This window comes from Pseudophryne corroboree, chromosome 9 (assembly GCF_028390025.1).
Source record: "Pseudophryne corroboree isolate aPseCor3 chromosome 9, aPseCor3.hap2, whole genome shotgun sequence".
Taxonomy (NCBI): domain Eukaryota; kingdom Metazoa; phylum Chordata; class Amphibia; order Anura; family Myobatrachidae; genus Pseudophryne; species Pseudophryne corroboree.
Genome location: NC_086452.1, coordinates 455,853,854 through 455,876,621, shown reverse-complemented (window position 1 = coordinate 455,876,621; position 22,768 = coordinate 455,853,854). Strand labels below are relative to the sequence as shown.

Sequence of the window (22,768 nt, the reverse complement as noted above, 5' to 3'; positions counted from 1 at the left end):
AACTTTGCTCTGTTAGTGGAGGGTATGGGTTTGGTGGACGTCTGGAGGGTGCGGCATCCAGCTGCTCGACAGTTCTCCTGCTTCTCCCCTATTTACTCCTCATTTTCTAGGATCGACATGGCCCTGGTCTCCCCCTGTTTAGTTCCCAAGATTGTTGATATCCAGTACGCAACTAGAGGTATCTCTGACCACTCACCAGTACTGTTGAATCTGGATACTGGGGGAACCCGGGGACAGGTGTTTTGGAAACTTAACTCATTCTGGCTTTCACAGATGGGCACTGGAGCGGAGCTTGAGCTTGCTTGGCGGGAGTTTTTGGAGCTGAATGGGGGTACTGCTGGACCAGCAATTCTCTGGGACGCATTTAAAGCATTTATACGTGGTTCCCTAATTAGACGGGTTGCTACTTTAAAAAATGGCTATAAACGCCAAGAAGTGGAACTTGAGGCTTCCTGTAGGTCCCTAGAAATCCAATATTTGCAAGATGGGTTGGATGCCTCCAAGGACGCATGGTTGCTTGCGCAGTCCAAATGGAGGTGCTGTCTATCTGATAAAGCTAAATACCGTTTGATGTATGCCCAACACACATATTATGCTACAGGCGATAGACCTGGTACTTATCTAGCATATTTAGCGGCGGCAGATAAATCATCTAATACTGTCCTTGCGATAGGCGGGGATGATGGTGTAACTTATGTAAAGACCCCGGAAATAGCAGACCAATTTGTTGCTTATTATAAAAATCTGTATAGTACGAGACTATCGGCTGATTCAGCGGAAATAAATGATTATCTTGTTAGTTTACCATTGCCTTCGCTCTCTAATGTGGCGGTTGAATTCCTGGACTCCCCTTTGTCATTGACGGAGATTGAAACAGCCATCAAATCATTTCCTGGAGGCAAGGCACCAGGGTTAGATGGAATTCCTATTGAGCTATATAAGAAACATATTGATTTTTATGGCCCTAGATTACTTGCTCTGTTCAATGACCTGTTGGAGTTGGGGTCGCTGCCGGATTCTATGACTGAGGCTTTGATAATAGTGCTATTGAAACCGGATAAGAACCCAGAGCGGGTAGATTCATATAGACCTATTTCGCTACTTACAACTGACATCAAGGTGTTAGCAAAGATCCTGGCACTTAGACTCAACTCCGTTATTACCCAAATTATACACACAGATCAGACAGGTTTCGTACCGGGGCGGTCCACTCTAACTAACCTTAGGCGCTTGTTTACGCACCTACAGGCCCCTCGCGAGGACGCCGACACTTCTGTGATAGTGTCTCTCGACGCTGCTAAAGCTTTTGATTCAGTGGAGTGGGCGTTCTTGTGGGGGTCTATGGCCCGCTTCGGTATAGGACCACGCTTTATAAGGTGGGTCAAGTTACTTTACTCCGCACCATCAGCCAGGGTCTCGATAAATGGATTCACCTCCTCTGCATTCCCTCTGGCTAGGGGTACAAGACAGGGCTGCCCGCTATCCCCTATCCTTTTTGCTCTAGCAGTGGAACCCTTGGCGTGCTTGCTGCGTTCTGACTTGCGAGTGGGGGGGTTCCGGGTGGGCCCCACCACGGACAAGATTGCTCTATACGCGGATGATATTCTGCTGTTCATATCAGACTATTGCAATACCATGCCGCACGTGTTGCGTATTATAGACACTTATGGCGGGTATTCTGGCTTATCCATAAATTGGGATAAGTCCTGCATAATGCCCTTTAAGGGTACTTGTCCTGGGGCTCCGCTTGTGACCCTACCTCTACGCTGGGTGGACTCATTCAAGTACTTGGGAATCTGGGTCACAAATAATCCTTCTCAATACTTTTCCCTAAACATAAAACCTCACATGGACTATTTGCACTCCCGTATTGTGGTCTGGGGGACTCTACCTCTAACTATAACGGGTAGAATTAATTTAGTGAAAATGGTGGCCCTGCCTAAGTTGCTATATGCGCTACAGCACTCCCCTGTATATCTCCCATTAAAAACCTTTAGGAGAATAGATAGTCTTCTGTCCTCTATCGTATGGTCTAAACGACGAGTCAGAATAAAATTAGATACCCTCACGCGCCCACGTGACTCTGGAGGCCTGGGCCTCCCTAAATTCAGATTATATTACTTAGCGGCACAAATGGTACATATTAGTAAGTGGCTACATGATCCTGGTAGAGATGAATTAATCTCCCGAATTCTCTATATAACCGATCGGAACTGCACCCCATTACAACTACTGTTGAGTGACAATGTATCGCTACTTAACCTTCCAGTTGTCAAGCAAGCAATTATGGTATGGAGACAGGCGCATAGATTGCTCCATGGAGAGGGTTGGGATCCGGAGACGCCTCTAGCCTATGCACAATCTCTTGGTGAGCTTGCATCGTTACAGATGAGGGAGGTATGGAGCAGCCGGGGAGTGCAGTCTCTTGGGCAATTGTATCATATGGGTGTATTTAAGTCTTTCCAACAATTGCAGGAGAATTACAATATTCCTACCTTCTATTTTTATCGATATCTACAACTCCGTCATGCTTGTCAAACTCAATTTGCGAACGCTCCCCTGCTGCTCCGGGACACACCAGTAAGGGAACTATTTGTTAAGCTTCAAAATTGTACTATCTCCATATTCTATTCGGCTCTATTACGTACCTATCATTGTGAGACCCTTCTTTCTCTTAAATCTAAATGGGAAAATGATCTGGGGCCCATATCTAATGATACCTGGGAAGATGCACTGGGTGCCTCTAGATTGGCGACCACAGCGGTCCGTTACCAACAGGTGCATCTGTTTGTTTTACATAGAGTCTATATTACCCCTGAGAGGTTAATGAGATTCGGAGGAAGAATGGATTCTAAATGCCCCAAGTGTACTCTAGATGGGGGCACCTTTTGGCACATGATTTGGTCCTGTAGGATAGTTAATACCTTCTGGCAGGATGTACTCAAGATTATGGTCTCCACTGGTATACCTGCGGATGTGCTGACCCCCCCTGTATGTGTGTTGGCGGTGGTGGATGAGGAGTTGCTGGATGTCCCCTCCAGGCGTTACGTTATCAACTTGTGTGCTCTTGCACAGGTTTCTATAGCCCGATCGTGGATGGCACCTGATGGCCCAGATATTGACTCATGGATTGCCTTAGTGAATACTACAGTGGCGCATGAAAAATTTGTCTATGTGTCCAGGAAAGCCATTACTAAATATTACGCGATATGGGATAGATGGTTGTCATCACCATATGTTGGGGGCGCCTGCATAACAATATCTGCGGATGCAAGTTTAGCCTCAACATAATCACCCCGAAGCTACCTGACGAGACTAGGAAATTGTGAAGCTTGCGCAATATAGGTATGTGCTATGTGGCTCACCCGGGACACCGTTTCCTATATTTTGATATGACTGCATCCGGTGGCCCTGGAGAACTATACTTTTATACTTTTTTAATATTTTTTTGTAAATGGGTATGCGAATGTATATGTATATATATGTGCATGTGAATGGATGCAGGCGTATAGATATGTATATGGGTGAAGTGTTGTGTCTGCCGGATTTAATATCAGATGCTAACTGATTTTGTTTATAACCATATGCTTGTGTATGATATCTTATATGTTGCTCAATATTACTGTCGACAGCAATGCTTTAGGTTTAAGTTGTATTATTGATTTGTAATTTGTACAAAAAGATAAAAATATCAATAAAAATTGTTGAATTAAAAAAAAAAAAAAAAAGACTAAAACTTTGGGTTGTTAGGGGGGGATTCAATTGGGTACGAGGTAGAAAAACTTGTGGACCTCGTGCCCAATTTTGGATTACTGCGGGCATGAGCGCTCCCGATATCCATGGTGTCCAATAAAAATAAAATGGTTGCAGGGTTTTCAGCTCTCAAAAGCGTGAAAGTAGTATTAAAAAAAGATACTCTACTCTCCCGTGGTCTCCAGTGGTTTCAACAGCTCCTGGTGGTCTCCCCTCTATCTTCCCACTGGGGAGAGGGCTTCTGGGAGGTTTCAAGGGCTGCTGGAAGATGTAGTTCTCTGGGAGGCACGACACTACATGGGGGGGGGTCATGCGCACACACACTCACACATACTTACACACACACACACACACACACACACACACACACACACACTATGCTGCAGAGTACTGGATCCTGATGCTGGAGTAGACGCCGCTTCGGAATGTAGTTACAGACTAATTGAGCTAATTGGAAACTTCCAATCGCTTAATTAGTCCTCAGGGGGGATGCTGCTAGGGTCCCAGAGCAAGTCCCAGTGATTTTTTTTCCTAAAATTAATGATTTTAGGAAAAATTAGACTTACTCTGAAAGTGTGAGGAAAAAAAGCTCTGTGTCTCATTTTCTGTCCTCTAATTGAATAGCAAAACCTGGCGGCTGTGAGAAAAATCCCACATCGGAGGTTTTTTAAAAATTTTCTGCTGGCAATTGAACTCCCCCCCCCCCCCCCCCCCCCCCTTCCCCTTAGGGGCGGTATACAATTACCTTAATTGTATTGCTGGGGGCTATCCAATTAGCCCCGATGTGGCGCGCTCCTACCCCCCTAAGCATAATCCGCGATGTGTGCTGCCGTAGCCGCGATAACTCATTGCATCGGGGACTTGACGTTTTTTAATCATAAAAAAAACAACCACCTTGTTTTCCAACCCTGATTTAAAGCTCCTTTGTACGGCTCTGTGTAATGTGGTGGTGTTCTATGTAGGTTAATAGAATACGCTACGAAGCAGCGAATGCCAGTGCAGACATTGGTCGTAGTTTGGCCGTGTTAAGCATGAAGTGTATATACTCGCGGTGTGCGTCTGATTGCAGGGTTAATGTGCTTTATCTGTACAGGAATCTCTTCAATCCCAGGACACTGCCAGAACAATAAGCTTTGTTTAATTAATCTTTGGCCGCTCCCCGACTCTTTAACCGGTTCTACATCACACTTAACCTCTGCTGCCCCGACTATCTGAAAACCGAATGCCGAGAGCTGATCAATGGATTATCGGATTATTTCACCTTGGTCACTTACCAAGGTCATCTGGCGCAGACTCCCATCTTGCGCTGCCGATCTCCCACTTTGTTGCTTTATGATCTCTCCAGACTGTGATTATGCGGTCGTTCACGTGGGGTATAGCGTCTGGTTATCGGTGAATCCTGATCATACATACATACATACATACATACATACATACATACATGCATACATACATGTTCCCTCTGAGCACTTTGCCTTTCTTTTGTGTTTTTTCTTATTTTGTTACTGCACTATTTCTACATCTATTAGGGGGGTGTGGTATGGTATGCCGGCGGCCGGGCTTCTGGCGACCAGCATACCAGCGCCGGAAGCCCGACCGCCGGAATAACGACAGCGTGGCGAGCGCAAATGAGCCCCCTGCGAGCACGCTGCGGGCACGGTGGCGCGCTATGCGCGCTGCGCTATTTATTCTCCCTTCAGGGGGGTCGTGGACCCCCACGAAGGAGAAAAACTGTCGGTATGCCGGCGCTGGTATACTGTGCGCCGGGATCCCGGCAGTCGGCAACCTGAAACCCACCCCTATTAGGGTACCAATAATAAAATGACCATAACTGCATGATAATGCCAGCCGCAAGTTCCTTAACAGATGATGCATCCATTACACACAGGCGAACATCGGTCTTCAGGTCACACCGTCATACTATCCGAAGCCATAATAGCATTATATAATGTTGCTGTCGTTTCTTTGCAGCCCCTTGTGCTGCCAGTTTTACTGCATACAGTTTCACCTAGTTGCTTCTCATTTTCCATGCTGTGCGTTATTGTGGGGTGCTGCGTGCTGTCGTGGGGTGCGGTGCTTTGTAATGTTCGGTGGGGTGGGGGTGCAGGACTGTGTATTGTCGGAGGGGTGCGGCACTGTGTATAGTGGTGGGGTGTAGTGATGCCGCTTTGTGTTGCTGGAGGCTTTGCATTTGGTACAGCTGATTGTTTGCTGGAACGTGTAGAGGGGAAGCAGTGGTCACACCCGGGGTTATTACAGTGCGCCGCTGCTTACACAACTGCAGAACGTTTTTTCGTTTTATACTCTGATGGGGTTTTATAAAAGTCTGTTTTGTTTTTTTGTCTTATTTGTCAATTCCTGTGTTTGTTTGTTTTTTTACCTTTTCACACAAACAGAGTGGGAATAATGAGCGTTTGGATTCTGGCGTTAGTCTCCTGAACGCCAGGTTCCCAACAGCCGATAAACGGATTGCAACCCCTCAAGACCAGCCCTGACTGTCACCCCTGCAAACACTCCGACTAGAGTGCAGGCTGGCACAATCTGTAGTGACGTAAGAGCCGTCTGGCTGCGTCCAGCCCTTCCCTGCAGGTTGGTGTTCCCCTCAGTTACCCCTGAGATTGCACCGCCACATAAGGGGCGATTTAATTGGGTGCAGGGTTCCGTGTTAGCTTTGCGCATGGCTTTTGCTCGCAGATGGAGAATCACAGTAAAGATAACCTGCAAATGTTTGCTCACTCCCCTATGAGCTAGTGATCATTACCTGTACCTCTCGCTGGAACGTAACCCGCGGGGCTACTACGGAACCTGGCGGCTTATTGTAAAGGATTTAACTGTGTTCTCTGTCCATCATGAGCGGCGGCAGCTCTCCCAGTGTGGTACCAGACACCATTGTCCTTTGGCTCTGTGTCCCGAGCAGCGCCTCAGACAGGGAGAGGTGCTAGATAGTGCTCTCTGTGTGCTCAGCGATTACAGACAAAGAAGCCGTGTGTGCGTCTATGCCCCACAGATAACAGGGGTCAAGCAAAATGTTTATTTTCCAAGATAAATGGAATTTTATTTTATTTTTTCTTAAATGTGCATTTTGCGCTCGGTACGGAATTAGGGTTGTTTTTACTATGAACCCAGACTGGAAAATATATATATTTTTTTCCCTTTTATTTAAAAAAAAAAAAAAAGAGTCTTCATTCTTAAGTTTCAAGTATCTCATTAATTTGATCCTTTGGCGCGCTCGTCGCGTATATAGGCAGCGGCCGCCGCCATGTTACCGGAGACCTGTAACAAAGGTATATAGAGATAATAGTTATTTTGGAAATCCCAATTGCGGTCATGCGTGAAGTACCCTGCGCAGATATCCACAGTAAACGCTGAGGCTGTGTTTAGTGTCTGTGGGCTCGGTGTGCTGCTGTCAGGGCTCCGTAAACTTATTTGCATTTAGTCATTGCTGCTGCTAATGAAACAGATGATCGCTGGGTCAGGTGGAGGGAGGAAGGATCCTGCATCGGAGGGGATGGTCTCCGTGGTCCATCTGTCTGGACCCCCTTACAGCTGACTCACAGGAAGTGTGGAGCTGCGAGCCCCTCCCTGCTCGCTCTCTCTCAGTAGCTGTGTAGTACAGGAACAATGAGGTGCAGCCAAGTTCACGCTCATCTGCTCGGCTAATACCCCTCCTTGCCAGCCCTCGCCTCCTCTTCAGGGGGATCCCTTTGTTTTGCACCGTTGTGCCTGGGAGATGCTGAGGCAGTTACCACCGGCCACCACACCCACCTATTCCTTTGTGTGAGGAGCAAGGGAGGCTCTGATCATGGTCCAGCGGTTCAGCCTCAGGCGGCAGCTGTCCAAGGTGGGTACAAGGGACCCGGGCACTAGATTTACTACGGTATCCTCATGCCAGCTCTCTGCGTTGCCGGCTGCACAGAGGTCTCCGAGCCTGCACAGCAGCTGATCACACGTAACCCTGTGTGTTCTCGCTGACTGCTCACATCTGGCATTTAGATTGCAAGCTCTGCGCGCTTTCTCACCATCTATCGTTTGTATTTAACCCCTTCAGCTTTGTAAAAATAGTTTTTGGGCTGCAAATTTTTATATAAAATACATTTATACATAGCTGAAGTATTGGTTTTGTTTCCTAGTATGTTGTGGTAATGCTGATATACTGTATTGCTTATGTTTCCTGCATTTGGTCACCTTGGCATTCTGTCAGCATTGCAGTGTCCTGGCCCCTTTAATAAACCTCCTTTCTGAAGACGACTGACTCGAGAACGTTGTACAGTGAATGGGTGCTGTGCCCCGACAGCTATGTATGGTGCAGCTGCCACCCACATCCGGGTGACTCGTTTTTGGCTCACGCATCTTTTAGAACACCTTGTTCTAACTCTCCGTTCTGTGCTTTTCAGCCAAGTACTTAAATCTGGCAGCGTTGATTTTACGTCTTATTGCTGTGGGATTTGACACTGATGTGTTTTAGTGCACTGGATAGCATATCGTTACGACATCGAATAATCTCTCGCTTTTCCCATCGGTTCCATGCGACCAGGCAGGGCTGTGTAGTGTGCTGTCCTGTCACGGTTTATTACGAAGCTCTACACAGACGCCCTGTTAATTTCCTGATCATTATCTGATTTCATTACAGTGGGACTGACCAGTATGGCTAAGTGTGTTTTCATTAGACGAGTACGCTTGCACTTGGCAGCAGTGATACCTAACAATCTGCAACTCACAGGGGGACTGAGGAATGAGGACGCCCTTTGCCAAACTTATAGAATAAGTTCCTTTGGGCATTTTGTTGCACCAGTGTATCAAAGCGCCTTAATGTGTTACATTCCTTACAATACCATGTTGCATGTATTAAATGTCTAAAATTACATAATAATAGTAATATTATTATTACCAGTTATTTATATAGCGTACACATATTCCGCAGCGCTTTACAGAGAATATTTGCCCATTCACATCCGTCCCTGCCCCAGTGGAGCTTACACTCTATAATCATATCACATGTACATACAGACACATTCACACTAGGGTTAATTTTGTTGGGAGCCAATTAACCTACCAGTATATTTTTGAATTGTGGGAGGAAACCGGAGTACCCGGAGGAAACCCACGCAAGCACGGGGAGAATATACAAACTCCACACACCAAACAGGGAACTGTACAGGGGGAAATCTTTATAACCCCAGGCTGGGCCCTGGGAAGATGTAGTTGATGGTATTTTCATACCGGTAGCTGCCGCTCCTGCCGTGGGAGATATGCCGCGGCGTGCCATAAAGGTGATCACTTGGCGTCATGCGTAGTTATTGGCATTGAGCAGTAACATGCCATGGCAGGGAAGTGCACCCACCGAGTTACACCAAACATTTTCGGTTGGAAACCAGCCCTTGGCTGCAGAGGCCTTTAGGTTGGCGCCATATGTGGACTTGTACGTTTGCCGGGAACATTAAGGCAGATGTATTAACCTGGAGAAGGAGGTGATAAACCAGTGATAAGTGCAAGGTGATAGAACACACCAGCCAATCAGCTCCAATATGTAAATGAACAGTTTGGAGCTGATTGGCTGGTGTTTATCACCACCGTGCACTTATCACTGGTTTATCACTTCCTGTTGCCGTCTCCTGGCTTAATACATCTGCCTCATTGAGAGGGAGGACCCACCTGACCGGATCACCTCCCTCCGCTAGTAGGTAGTGCGGTGTTGGTGGTCTTTGTGCTACTGAGGTCATAGTCTGACGTTGCCAGGTGTGATGGGCGATTTATATGCTGACATCCGACTGTATCCTCCTCTCTGCTGTCTCATTAGGCCATTTTTGATGGGGCTGGAGGCTCGCACAACACGGGGACATTTTACAGTCGGCCCCCTTCCAGTTGCTCCCTGTGTGACCTTGCCCGTTGGAGTAAAGTGTAGATATTAGTGTCCTGGGATATGTCCGCACCCCACCGTTCCTTATACCGAATATCCTGCCAATACCTCCCCAACAATCGCCCCTCTTTCATAGTCATTGAGGTCTCTTCTTGCAGCATCTTTATACATGACCTAGATTATGCGGTGGTGTTTGCTTATTAACCCTGCGAGCCGCACCTGTGTGCAGGGACCTTTCTGCATTCCTGGTGCCCCCCTCATATATTTCATGTTCCCGTACACTATATCTGCAGGTGTCGCCCTTTCTTCTGGCTGCAGTTCCCAGGCTGGGTGATGCTGATGTGTACGGCCGGCTGAAGCTGATTTCGCCAGCAATGAGCCGGCCACGGAGGTGAGAGCGGAGCTTTGTGACCGCAGAGTATTGTTGGCTGTATTATTGCTAATGCCAGATCCACTGGGCGACGCTGCCGTCCTCAGTTGCTCCCCAGAGTGTGTAAAGATGCTGGGTTTATATAAGTGGTGACGGAGAAAAGACGTAGCGCGCGCTTAGAGGCGTTCTGTGCCGCTCTCCTCTTAATGGCCAGGAGCTGATTTTAGCTCTTCCCTATGGGGAGATTTTTCTTTTTCTATTTTTAACCGAAAGCATTGAAGCCAAATTGATCTCCGGTCGCTCTTACCTTCTCCAGCGAATTAGCGTTTGTTCTTTTGTCTGTCGTCTCATCGCACACTGTATCACCTAGAACGACGCCGTGAGCGTCTCATCTAAGTTGCATCCGTGGCGTTACTGTGACACTAGAGCAGCGGCCGTCGGTGCTATAAATAACTCTTATTCAGAGTGATTTTCTATAGAGGAACGGTCGCTCGCCCGCTGTCCCGGCATACCCTGCCAGGCATGCTGAGACTTGTAGTTCCACAACAGGAGAGTCCGTGTTTGCAAACGCCGTAAATAGCCATTCTTGTTCAGCATGAGAAAATAATTTCTGTGGATGGATGGGTTCTCCGCTGCTGTCCCAGCATGCACTGACTGGCAAGGCAAGCTGAGACTTGTAGTTCCACAACTGGAGAGCCCTCCCCTTCTGTCCCCATTCAGCTAGGTATGCCTTGGTAAGCAGCGTGTTACATTCGCAAGGATTTGGTGACTGCGCACAGGTCACCCATCCTCCTGCGGGGAACAATGCGCTATACATAGCGGGCACGGCACGCCAAGCTCTTATGCAGCAAGTGTTTTCCAGCAGATAAAGATGTTGTTGAAGGAAGTGCTCTGGGAGATAAAGCCGGCCACACTCTCCGCGCTCTCGTCCTGCTAGATAAACAGGCTTCAGCCATAGGATAGGAGTGCATGTGCGATGCGTTCAGCTTACGTGGCCCTTATATAGCACGCCACCGGAGACGACTCTCAGAGGTCCGATGCATAACCCTCGTTCATATCCATTAGATGCTCAACCCCCTGCCCTGCACCCAATTCTTATCACCGAACAAGAGATTTTGGGAGATACGCTGCCCGCCTTGTATGGGCGAGCTGTTTAGGCCGTGTTACAGAATTGCATCCTGACAGTTGCACACAGTGGGAAAAAATAATTCGATGGTGAGTGAAGTGCTGTCCGCTGACTGAGGGACATTTTTGTAGCACGGCATACACATGCGATCGCACACTTGCACGGGAGAATTTACGCTCCCCCTGGGGTGGCGACTATCTGAATGCAGAACAGCAAAATTTAGTAGCCCTGCGATCAGGTCTGATCTCCCCCCTAAATCAGGTTACATCCTTTGCCCCTTGCCTAGACCACTCTCTCCACGTACATTATAAACCTGCTAAATTTTGCAAATCTTATAGGGCAGTCAGGGACTAGTGAACAGTATTCATCCATAGGTAATAAGACGGACAGGATCAGTAGGAAGGACAGGATGCACAATCCAATTAGGGTAAGAGTTGGCATTTCTTCAGTGGATGATAAAAGAGCTATTAAACCCCTTTATTCAATTAAGTGACATTACACGCTCAGAGTCTGCAGTCCATCTATACAGGATGCTGCTGGAATGGCCAAATGATGTCATGTTTATTCGTTGTGCCGTAAAATTCTATCACATGCCGTGGTGTAGCTAAATCCGCTGTTTTATGTCTGCTGTCTGTGCTCTTCAGCCAGGCATCTATAGTCATTGATGAAGTTGTTTGGGTATCACGGTTGTCTGATCGGAGATGGACCTAAGGCAAGACTAGATAATAACGCAAAGCATTCAGTTACTGTTGCATTTATAAGCCAATGGATTTAAACGGTCCGCAGATGGAGACACCTAGGACCTTTTGAGTGCACACTCTGTGCACATAGGAGGTCATTCCGAGTTGTTCGCTCGCAAGCTGCTTTTAGCAGATTTGCACACGCTAAGCCGCCGCCTACTGGGAGTGAATCTTAGCTTCTTAAAATTGCGAACGAAAGATTCGCAATATTGCGATAAGACATCTCTGTGCAGTTTCTGAGTAGCTCGAGACTTACTCTTCCAGTGCGATCAGTTCAGTGCTTGTCGTTCCTGGTTTGACGTCACAAACACACCCAGCGTTCGCCCAGACACTCCTCCGTTTCTCCAGCCACTCCCGCGTTTTTCCCAGAAACGGTAGCGTTTTTTCACACACTCCCATAAAACGGCCAGTTTCCGCCCAGAAACACCCACTTCCTGTCAATCACATTACGATCACCAGAATGAAGAAAAAACCGTGAGTAAAATTCCTAACTGCATAGCAAATTTACTTGGCGCAGTCGCAGTGCGGACATTGCGCATGCGCACTAAGCGGAAAATCGCTGCGATGCGAAGAAATTTACAGAGCGAATAACTCTGAATGACCCCCATAGTACTTTCTGTGTGAGCTGTGTTCAAGTGCAAATAAGGGTCATCGGGGGGGTTATTCAGAGTGGTTAGCAAACCAAAAAAGTTAGCAATTGGGCAAAACCATGTGCAGTGCAGATGGGTCAGATGTAACATGTGCAGAGAGAGTTAGATTTGGGTGGGTTATATTGTTTCTGTGCAGGGTAAATACTGGCTGCTTTATTTCTACACTGCAATTTAGATTTCAGTTTGAACACACCCCACCCAAATCTAAAGGTGCATACACACTGGGCCCCTGCCCAGCGATTTCAGCGGGGGTGAGCGGCTTTCCATAGCAGGACGCTATGGAAAGCCGTCCACCCCGCCGTTCATCTGCTGGTAATACCAGCAGATGAACGGTCTGCCTCCAGCGATGAAGCGGGGGCGCGTATCAGCACTCACCGCTCATCACCGGGGCATACGCACTGGGCGGCTTTCAGCGGAAAGCGGCTCAATACACCAAACGTGAGCTGCTTTCAGCCCAAATTCGCCCAGTGTGTATGGGCCTTTTACGCTCTCTGCACATTTCATCTGCCCCACCTGCAGTGTAGCATGGTTTTGCCCAGTTGCTAACTTTTTTGGTTTGCTAACAACTCTGAATAACCCCCCTATAGAGAGAGTAGATGAGCAGCATAATATAAGAACGATGTCAGCGCCACATTCGGAGCACCCTACTTGCAGCGTCCCGTGGAGCTGCGCTCACCAGGAATGTTCCAGGGAAAGTGTTCACTTGGACAAGTCCATAACTTGAAGGGCTGTGCCTCAGCGCCCCTTCCTCCAGCCAGTATCCGCAGTCAGGCTCCTTTCTTACTGTATAAATAAGACAATGGCTCTCCTTGTGATACAAATACAAATCTTCAGACTTAAACTGCGTCGTGTAAACAGCTTTGAAATTATTATGGGAATAGCACAGCTACTTGGGGATAATAGTCTGGCGCTGCTCCTGGTGCCAACCCCGCACGATACCACTAGTTCTGACTATGACTGGCACAAGCTACTTCTGCAGATTCATCTCCACCTGGCACTTGTGCGCCATACGGTGTGAGACGCGGCTTGGCATGACTTGGACACTCCGCCACAGGTAGCGATGGGTTACCCTTTTCTAACTGTTACACCATATTCACATCACAGTCGCATCCAAAGTCGCTAACTGTGCATCAGGGACACTAGAATAGCAGTTTTGGTGCAAAGGAATTGGGGTAAAGTTGCAGATTAAACATAATGATGCGTGGCATGAGGCATGGTGTGCCTCACTTGTATCAGACCTGTTCCTTTTTACCCAGATTAGATCTAAATCTTGCGCAGAAGTACAAGAAATGCCAGCGCCAGTCTTCCCGTTCATTGTAGTTTTGTCCAATTAGTGATTCGAGCAAGACCTATTTTAAGACGGACGCCTGGCGCTGCAAAGTTTCAAAGTCCGTTTGAGCAAAGGTGTATGTGGACGCATCTGTATCTGCAGCCTAAACTACAGAGACCAGACATTTGTAACCTAAATCACTGGTGATGTGTTTAATGCTTGTGGCTGGAGCCTGCAGGCTAGATGATGGCGGAGCACCCTGCCTGCAGTTCTGCAGCATGGCGGTGATATGGAGTGCTGGTGCTGTAACCGTGTAGGCTGTCGACGCAGAAGCTGCTAGTGTAGATGGTAACCGGTTGGCAGGTACAGAGTATATACAGTGGCACCCCCTGAATTGGAGATTCCTCTAGTTCCGGGTAAATTGATAGGCTGCAATCTCGTGGACATTGGTCCAGCCTGCTCTGCCGTGGGCATCTCGGGGGGCCTGGACTGTTCTGCGTCTCCTTAAGCTAAACAGCCAGAAGCTAGTGATTTGCATGTGATGGCAGTTCAGGTCCGGGGCATGGGCGGCCGCCCGATACTTATCTGCTGTAACAGTATGGCAGTCATTGTTTTGTGATTGGTTTTATGAGGATGGAGTGCCTGAGGTTTATACGCTGGCAGGGCTTCAGAATAAATATTAGTCCTGGTGTGTGTCTATGGCACAGAGAAGCAACACAACAAGCTGGCAGCGCCCCACGGGGAGCCGAGCCAAGGGGACGGCTGCAAAGGGTCCTTGCTGTGGAGTAATGTGCCGCATTGTGTGCCATAGTGTAGAGGAGATTACCTGAAACCTTAGCCCCATGAGAAATGGTGTCTTGTAATATTATACGTAAGTGCACCAATATTATGACACCTCACCGCAACCTATTATCCTCCGTTTTCCGCCTGGTTAGGCTTCCGTGAGCTCCCTGCAGTGACTTTAAATAGGCGTACTGGTAGGAAGTCTGATGTGCGCAAGGAAATTACTTCCCCATTATCAGATCATCTCATACCTTGGGGTAAATTTACTAAGGTGGGAGATTTTAAGAACTGGTGATGTTGCCTATAGCAACCAATCAGATGCTATCTATTATCTTCTAGAAGCAGCTTGATAAATGTTAAGTAGAATCTGATTGGTTGCTATGGGCAACATCACTAGTTCTAAAAAAAACTCCCACCTTAGTAAATTTACCCCCTTGTGTTATGTATCAGTGTCGGAAGTTTGTTATATAGGTATCTGATCCCTTACCTGGATTTGTTGAGGTGGTTTTGTGGCTAAAGGAATTATACTGAAACACATTTAAAATGACCACCTTGTCCGTTACGTGGCACAGCAATCTATTCATATATTAGGGTAATGATAATGGGACTCTAATGACAAACCAAAAACACACAATATGCAAGCGCTAAATATTGAATCAGAAGCTCTGTCTACATAGGATATATACCAGAACCACGTTGGCCGTTTAGTATAACAAGAGGAAATAAAGCTTTAATGGATGGAGATTAGTAAATCTGCGTTGCATCACAGCCTGCCTGACATGAATAAAGTCGCTTGTTGTTTTTACCCTCCTGCGACATTTACTTCAGGTTGCGCCCCACTGTTAGGAGAATTTTGGAATGTTTAGGCAGATCTAGATTTGGACAATGACCGTTCAGACTGAAACTGTAGTTGTCTAACTTGACACAAGCGTTTGGTGCTCCCACACCCTATATATAACAGCAATAGTTGGAGAGAAGAAACCGGTTTGAGGACAAGCTGTGCAAACACAGGGACTGAAGAGCCATGTGTCCCAATATTGGAGAGCTGTACAGGTGTCCTTCCCTCCCCCAGCGTCTTATCTCCAAGTCCCTACACTTAACTCCTACAGCATCCAATTCAGATTCCTTAATCTTATCACTGAATCCCACTGAGGTTCCCCCTACAGACAGGACACACACTGGAAACCGATGACCTTGTTATGAGACGAGAGAGCCCTTGTAAACTGGCTAGGAGTTCAATACTGGTAGCATCTTGTAACACTCGCAGATACGTGTATAAAAGTTCCTGTACCGCGGTCGGAGTTAAGCTGTGTGATATTTTTATGGCCTTTTTTTTTTTTTTTTTTACATAACTCGCTGTGAGTCATTTTCCAAAGTTACAAAACATTTTGCAGTGTCTTGGTATGCATAGGAGAAATGTTTTCCCCCATCATCAAAATGCATCTGGACATTGGTAAAGTCAAACTTTTGCTAAAACTTTATTGAACCTTGTAAATACCCCTTTCAGACATAGGGGGTCATTCCGAGTTGATCGCACGCTGCAACTTTTTGCAGCCCGTGCGATCAACTAGACGCCGCCTATGGGGGAGGGCTTTTTTGCAGAACAAGACCAGGGTATGAGTTACTTACCCTGCGCGATGAATCCAGCGTTGAAGGTCCTGGAATTGACGTCAGACATCCGCCCTCCATACGCCTGGACATGCCTGCGTTCGCCGCACCACTCCCAGAAAACGGTCAGTTGACGCCCCCGGAACGCCTTCCTCCTGTCAATCGTCTTGCGATCGCTGCAGTGATCACTTTCTTCGTTCTGCTTGTCGTTGACCAGCGACGGCCGTCACTGGGCAATGATGCGCCTGCGCATTGCGGCCGCCGCGCAAGTGCAGAACCGACCCGTTCGCACCGCTACGACAAACAGCAGCGTGCGAACGGGTCGGAATGGCCCCCATAAAACTCAGGCTTCAGCCTGGCTCGGAGCCAGGACACAGAGGATGGGTTGAAGCCGGCATTACCCCTTTCATTCCTGGGTCATCACCCTTCACACCAGACCTGGGTCTTCTGGCTTTCAGTGGACACTTGGAGATGATGTCATCTCCAATTGCTACTCTCCCCGGCCAATGAATTTCTTTTAGGTGTGACAACCCGGGTCGCACCTTTCAGATACAAGCTTGGTCGTCGACCCAGTTTGGAAGTCCTGGGAAAAACCCTGATAGCGACCAGGGTTCGGGTCGGACCTTTCAGATGCCCCTCTTCACACACAAATAAAAAACACGGGTTTGTGCACATGAATACGTGTCGCACCAGGTTATTTGTATGTGTGAAAGCAAATGTCGTCCTGGGTCCCTGACCCTGCTCATGACCAGGGTTGGGATGAGACCCGGCAAATTCCCAGGTCACATGCCTGAAAGGGGCACTACATACGTCGGACCCTGGTCGACACGCATTCACGTACTAAAACCCGGGTTTTAGGCTTATGTCTGAATGGGCCAGACAGTATTATCCAGCAGGGAATGGCAAGTAGCCGTTCTCATGCTTATCTGTGATTTTTATGTAAGCAATAAAGATACAGCAGATTTATGAGCGTAGCGTACAGGTCAAAATTCTACTTTTACCGCTGTAATCACCATGCCGCAGAGTGTAGCAATCTGTTCGTGTTGTTGTTTGCTGACTAATTATATTTTCTCTATCGTCCTAGTGGATGCTGGGGTTCCTGAAAGGACCATGGGGAATAGCGGCTCCGCAGGAGACAGGGCACAAAAAGTAAAGCTTTTCCAGATCAGGTGGTGTGCACTGGCTCCTCCCCCTATGACCCTCCTCCAGACTCCAGTTAGATTTTTGTGCCCGGCCGAGAAGGGTGCAATTCTAGGTGGCTCTCATAAAGAGCTGCTTAGAGAAAGTTTAGCTTAGGTTTTTTATTTTACAGTGATTCCTGCTGGCAACAGGATCACTGCAACGAGGGACAGAGGGGAGAAGAAGTGAACTCACCTGCGTGCAGGATGGATTGGCTTCTTGGCTACTGGACATCAGCTCCAGAGGGACGATCACAGGTACAGCCTGGATGGTCACCGGAGCCGCGCCGCCGGCCCCCTTGCAGATGCTGAAGTAAGAAGAGGTCCAGAATCGGCGGCTGAAGACTCCTGCAGTCTTCTAAAGGTAGCGCACAGCACTGCAGCTGTGCGCCATTTTCCTCTCAGCACACTTCACACGCAGTCACTGAGGGTGCAGGGCGCTGGGGGGGGGCGCCCTGGGAGGCAAATGAAAACCTATTAAAAGGCTAAAAATACCTCACATATAGCCCCCAGAGGCTATATGGAGATATTTAACCCCTGCCTGGATTCACAAAATAGCGGGAGACGAGCCCGCCGGAAAAGGGGCGGGGCCTATCTCCTCAGCACACGGCGCCATTTCCTCTCACAGCTCCGCTGGTCAGGACGGCTCCCAGGTCTCTCCCCTGCACTGCACTACAGAAACAGGGTAAAACAGAGAGGGGGGGCAAATTTAATGGCAATATTTTGATATATATAAAGCAGCTATAAGGGAGCACTTATTATAAGGCTATCCCTGTCATATATAGCGCTTTTTTGGTGTGTGCTGGCAGACTCTCCCTCTGTCTCCCCAAAGGGCTAGTGGGTCCTGTCTTCGTGTAGAGCATTCCCTGTGTGTCTGCTGTGTGTCGGTACGTGTGTGTCGACATGTATGAGGACGATATTGGTGTGGAGGCGGAGCAATTGCCAAATATGGGGATGTCACCTCCTAGGGGGTCGACACCAGAATGGATGCCTTTATTTGTGGAATTACGGGATAGCGTCAACTCGCTTAAGCAGTCGTTTGACGACATGAGGCGGCCGGACAATCAATTAGTGCCTGTCCAGGCGCCTCAAACACCGTCAGGGGCTGTGAAACGCCCTTTGCCTCAGTCGGTCGACACAGACCCAGACACAGGCACTGATTCCAGTGGTGACGGTGACGAATCAACCGTATTTTCCAGTAGGGCCACACGTTATATGATTTTGGCAATGAAGGAGGCGTTACATTTAGCTGATACTACAGGTACCACTAAACAGGGTATTATGTGGGGTGTGAAAAACTACCTATAGTTTTTCCTGAATCAGAAGAATTAAATGACGTGTGTGATGAAGCGTGGGTTGCCCCTGATAAAAAGCTGATAATTTCAAAGAAATTATTGGCATTATACCCTTTCCCGCCAGAGGTTAGGGAGCGCTGGGAAACACCTCCTAGGGTGGACAAGGCGCTAACACGCTTATCTAAACAAGTGGCGTTACCCTCTCCTGAGACGGCCACACTTAAAGATCGGAGGATGGAAAATATCCAAAAAAGTATATACACACATGCAGGTGTTATACTACGACCAGCTATAGCGACTGCCTGGATGTGCAGTGCTGGGGTAGTTTGGTCAGAGTCCCTGATTGAAAATATTGATACCCTGGACAGGGACAATATTTTACTGTCGTTAGAACAAATAAAGGATGCATTTCTTTATATGCGTGATGCACAGAGGGATATCTGCACACTGGCATCACGGGTAAGTGCTATGTCCATTTCGGCCAGAAGAGCTTTATGGACGCGACAGTGGACAGGCGATGCGGATTCAAAACGGCATATGGAAGTTTTGCCGTATAAAGGGGAGGAGTTATTTGGAGTCGGTCTATCAGATTTGGTGGCCACGGCTACAGCCGGGAAATCCACCTTTCTACCTCAAGTCACTCCCCAACAGAAAAAGGCACCGACTTTTCAACCGCAGCCCTTTCGTTCCTTTAAAAATAAGAGAGCAAAGGGCTATTCATATCTGCCACGAGGCAGAGGTCGAGGGAAGAGACAGCAACAGGCAGCTCCTTCCCAGGAACAGAAGCCCTCCCCGGCTTCTACAAAAGCCTGAGCATGACGCTGGGGCTTCTCAAGCGGACTCGGGGACGGTGGGCGGTCGTCTCAAAAATTACAGCGCGCAGTGGGCTCACTCGCAGGTAGATCCCTGGATCCTGCAGATAATATCTCAGGGGTACAGGTTGGAATTAGAGACAGATCCACCTCGCCGTTTCCTGAAGTCTGCTTTACCAACGTCCCCCTCCGAAAGGGAGACGGTTTTGGAAGCCATTCACAAGCTGTACTCTCAGCAGGTGATAGTCAAGGTACCTCTTCTACAACAAGGGAAGGGGTATTATTCCACTCTATTTGTGGTACCGAAGCCGGATGGCTCGGTAAGGCCTATTCTAAATCTGAAGTCCTTGAACCTGTACATAAAGAAGTTCAAGTTCAAGATGGAGTCACTCAGAGCAGTGATAGCGAACCTGGAAGAAGGGGACTTTATGGTATCCTTGGACATCAAGGATGCGTATCTCCACGTTCCAATTTACCCCTCACACCAGGGGTACCTCAGGTTCGTTGTACAAAACTGTCACTATCAGTTTCAGACGCTGCCGTTTGGTTTGTCCACGGCACCTCGGGTCTTTACAAAGGTAATGGCCGAGATGATGATTCTTCTTCGAAGAAAAGGCGTATTAATTATCCCATACTTGGACGATCTCCTAATAAGGGCAAGGTCCAGAGAACAGCTAGAGATGGGATTAGCACTATCTCAAGAGGTGCTAAAGCAGCACGGATGGATTCTGAATATTCCAAAATCCCAATTAATGCCGACAACTCGTCTGCTGTTCCTAGGGATGATTCTGGACACGGTTCAGAAAAAGGTTTTTCTTCCCGAGGAAAAAGCCAAGGAGTTATCCGACCTGGTCAGGAACCTCCTAAAACCAGGAAAGGTGTCTGTGCATCAATGCACAAGAGTCCTGGGAAAAATGGTGGCTTCTTACGAAGCAATTCCATTCGGCAGATTCCATGCAAGAATTTTCCAAAGGGATCTGTTGGACAAATGGTCAGGGTCGCATCTTCAGATGCACCTGCGGATAACCCTGTCTCCAAGGACAAGGGTATCTCTTCTGTGGTGGTTGCAGAGGGCTCATCTATTGGAGGGCCGCAGATTCGGCATACAGGATTGGATCCTGGTGACCACGGACGCCAGCCTGAGAGGCTGGGGAGCAGTCACACAAGGAAGAAACTTCCAGGGAGTGTGGTCGAGCCTGGAAAAGTCTCTTCACATAAACATTCTGGAACTAAGAGCAATCTACAATGCTCTAAGCCAGGCGGAACCTCTGCTTCAAGGAAGACCGGTGTTGATCCAGTCGGACAACATCACGGCAGTCGCCCATGTAAACAGACAGGGCGGCACAAGAAGCAGGAGTGCAATGGCAGAAGCTGCCAGGATCCTTCGCTGGGCGGAGAATCACGTGATAGCACTGTCAGCAGTGTTCATCCCGGGCGTGGACAACTGGGAAGCAGACTTCCTCAGCAGACACGATCTTCACCCGGGAGAGTGGGGACTTCATCCAGAAGTTTTCCACATGCTAATAAACCGTTGGGAAAGACCAATGGTGGACATGATGGCGTCTCGCCTCAACAAAAAACTGGACAGGTATTGCGCCAGGTCAAGAGATCCGCAGGCAATAGCTGTGGACGCGCTGGTAACACCTTGGGTGTACCAGTCGGTGTATGTGTTCCTCCTCTGCCTCTCATACCAAAGGTATTGAGAATCATACGGCAAAGCGGAGTAAGAACGATACTAGTGGCTCCGGATTGGCCAAGAAGGTCTTGGTACCCGGAACTTCAAGAGATGGTCACGGACGATCCGTGGCCTCTACCTCTGAGAAGGGACCTGCTTCAACAGGGTCCCTGCCTCTTTCAAGACTTACCGCGGCTGCGTTTGACGGCATGGCGGTTGAACGCCAGATCCTAAAAGGAAAAGACATTCCAGAAGAAGTCATTCCTACCTTGATTAAGGCAAGAAAGGAAGTCACCGCGAAGCATTATCACCGCATTTGGCGGAAATATGTTGCGTGGTGCGAGGATCGGAGTGCTCCGACGGAGGAATTTCAACTGGGTCGTTTCCTACATTTCCTGCAATCAGGATTGTCTATGGGTCTCAAATTGGGATCTATTAAGGTTCAAATTTCGGCCCTGTCAATATTCTTCCAAAAAGAATTGGCCTCAGTCCCTGAGGTCCAGACTTTTGTCAAAGGAGTACTGCATATACAGCCTCCTGTGGTGCCTCCGGTGGCACCGTGGGATCTAAATGTAGTTTTAGATTTCCTCAAATCCCATTGGTTTGAACCACTAAAAAATGTGGATTTGAAATATCTCACATGGAAAGTGACTATGTTACTGGCCCTGGCTTCCGCCAGGAGAGTATCTGAACTGGCGGCTTTATCTTATAAAAGCCCTTATTTAATTTTCCATTCGGATAGGGCAGAGCTGCGGACGCGTCCGCATTTTCTCCCTAAGGTGGTATCAGCGTTTCACCTGAACCAGCCTATTGTAGTGCCTGCGGCTACAAGCGACTTGGAGGACTCCAAGTTGTTGGACGTTGTCAGAGCTTTAAAAATATACATTTCAAGGACGGCTGGAGTCAGAAAATCTGATTCGCTGTTTATACTGTATGCACCCAACAAGTTGGGTGCGCCTGCTTCTAAGCAGTCGATTGCTCGTTGGATTTGTAACACAATTCAACTTGCACATTCTGTGGCAGGCCTGCCACAGCCTAAATCTGTTAAGGCCCATTCCACAAGGAAGGTGGGCTCATCTTGGGCGGCTGCCCGAGGGGTCTCGGCATTACAACTCTGCCGAGCAGCTACGTGGTCAGGGGAGAACACGTTTGTAAAATTCTACAAATTTGATACCCTGGCAAAAGAGGACCTGGAGTTCTCTCATTCGGTGCTGCAGAGTCATCCGCACTCTCCCGCCCGTTTGGGAGCTTTGGTATAATCCCCATGGTCCTTTCAGGAACCCCAGCATCCACTAGGACGATAGAGAAAATAAGAATTTACTTACCGATAATTCTATTTCTCGGAGTCCGTAGTGGATGCTGGGGGCCCATCCCAAGTGCGGATTATCTGCAATACTTGTACATAGTTATTGTTAACTAATTCGGGTTATTGTTTAGGGAGCCATCTTTCAGAGGCTCCTCTGTTATCATACTGTTAACTGGGTTTAGATCACAAGTTGTACGGTGTGATTGGTGTGGCTGGTATGAGTCTTACCCGGGATTCAAAATCCTCCCTTATTGTGTACGCTCGTCCGGGCACAGTACCTAACTGGAGTCTGGAGGAGGGTCATAGGGGGAGGAGCCAGTGCACACCACCTGATCTGGAAAAGCT

At 48.1% G+C, this 22,768-nt stretch overlaps 1 protein-coding gene across 5 annotated transcripts in view; it reads left to right on the top strand.

Moving 5' to 3' along the window:
* The window catches only part of TMCC1 (transmembrane and coiled-coil domain family 1), a 139,315-nt gene that overhangs the window by 50,529 nt on the left and 66,018 nt on the right, over nt 1-22,768 (top strand). The window contains exon 1 of one of the 5 annotated variants that reach the window (XM_063941230.1): nt 7,385-7,594. The exons of the other annotated variants lie outside the window; for them this stretch is intronic. Within the exon in view, the coding sequence (XP_063797300.1) occupies nt 7,556-7,594 (39 nt within the window). The 5' untranslated portion in view covers nt 7,385-7,555. Of the gene's footprint in view, nt 1-7,384; nt 7,595-22,768 lie in introns of those variants that run through there. 5 annotated transcript variants of the gene reach the window in all.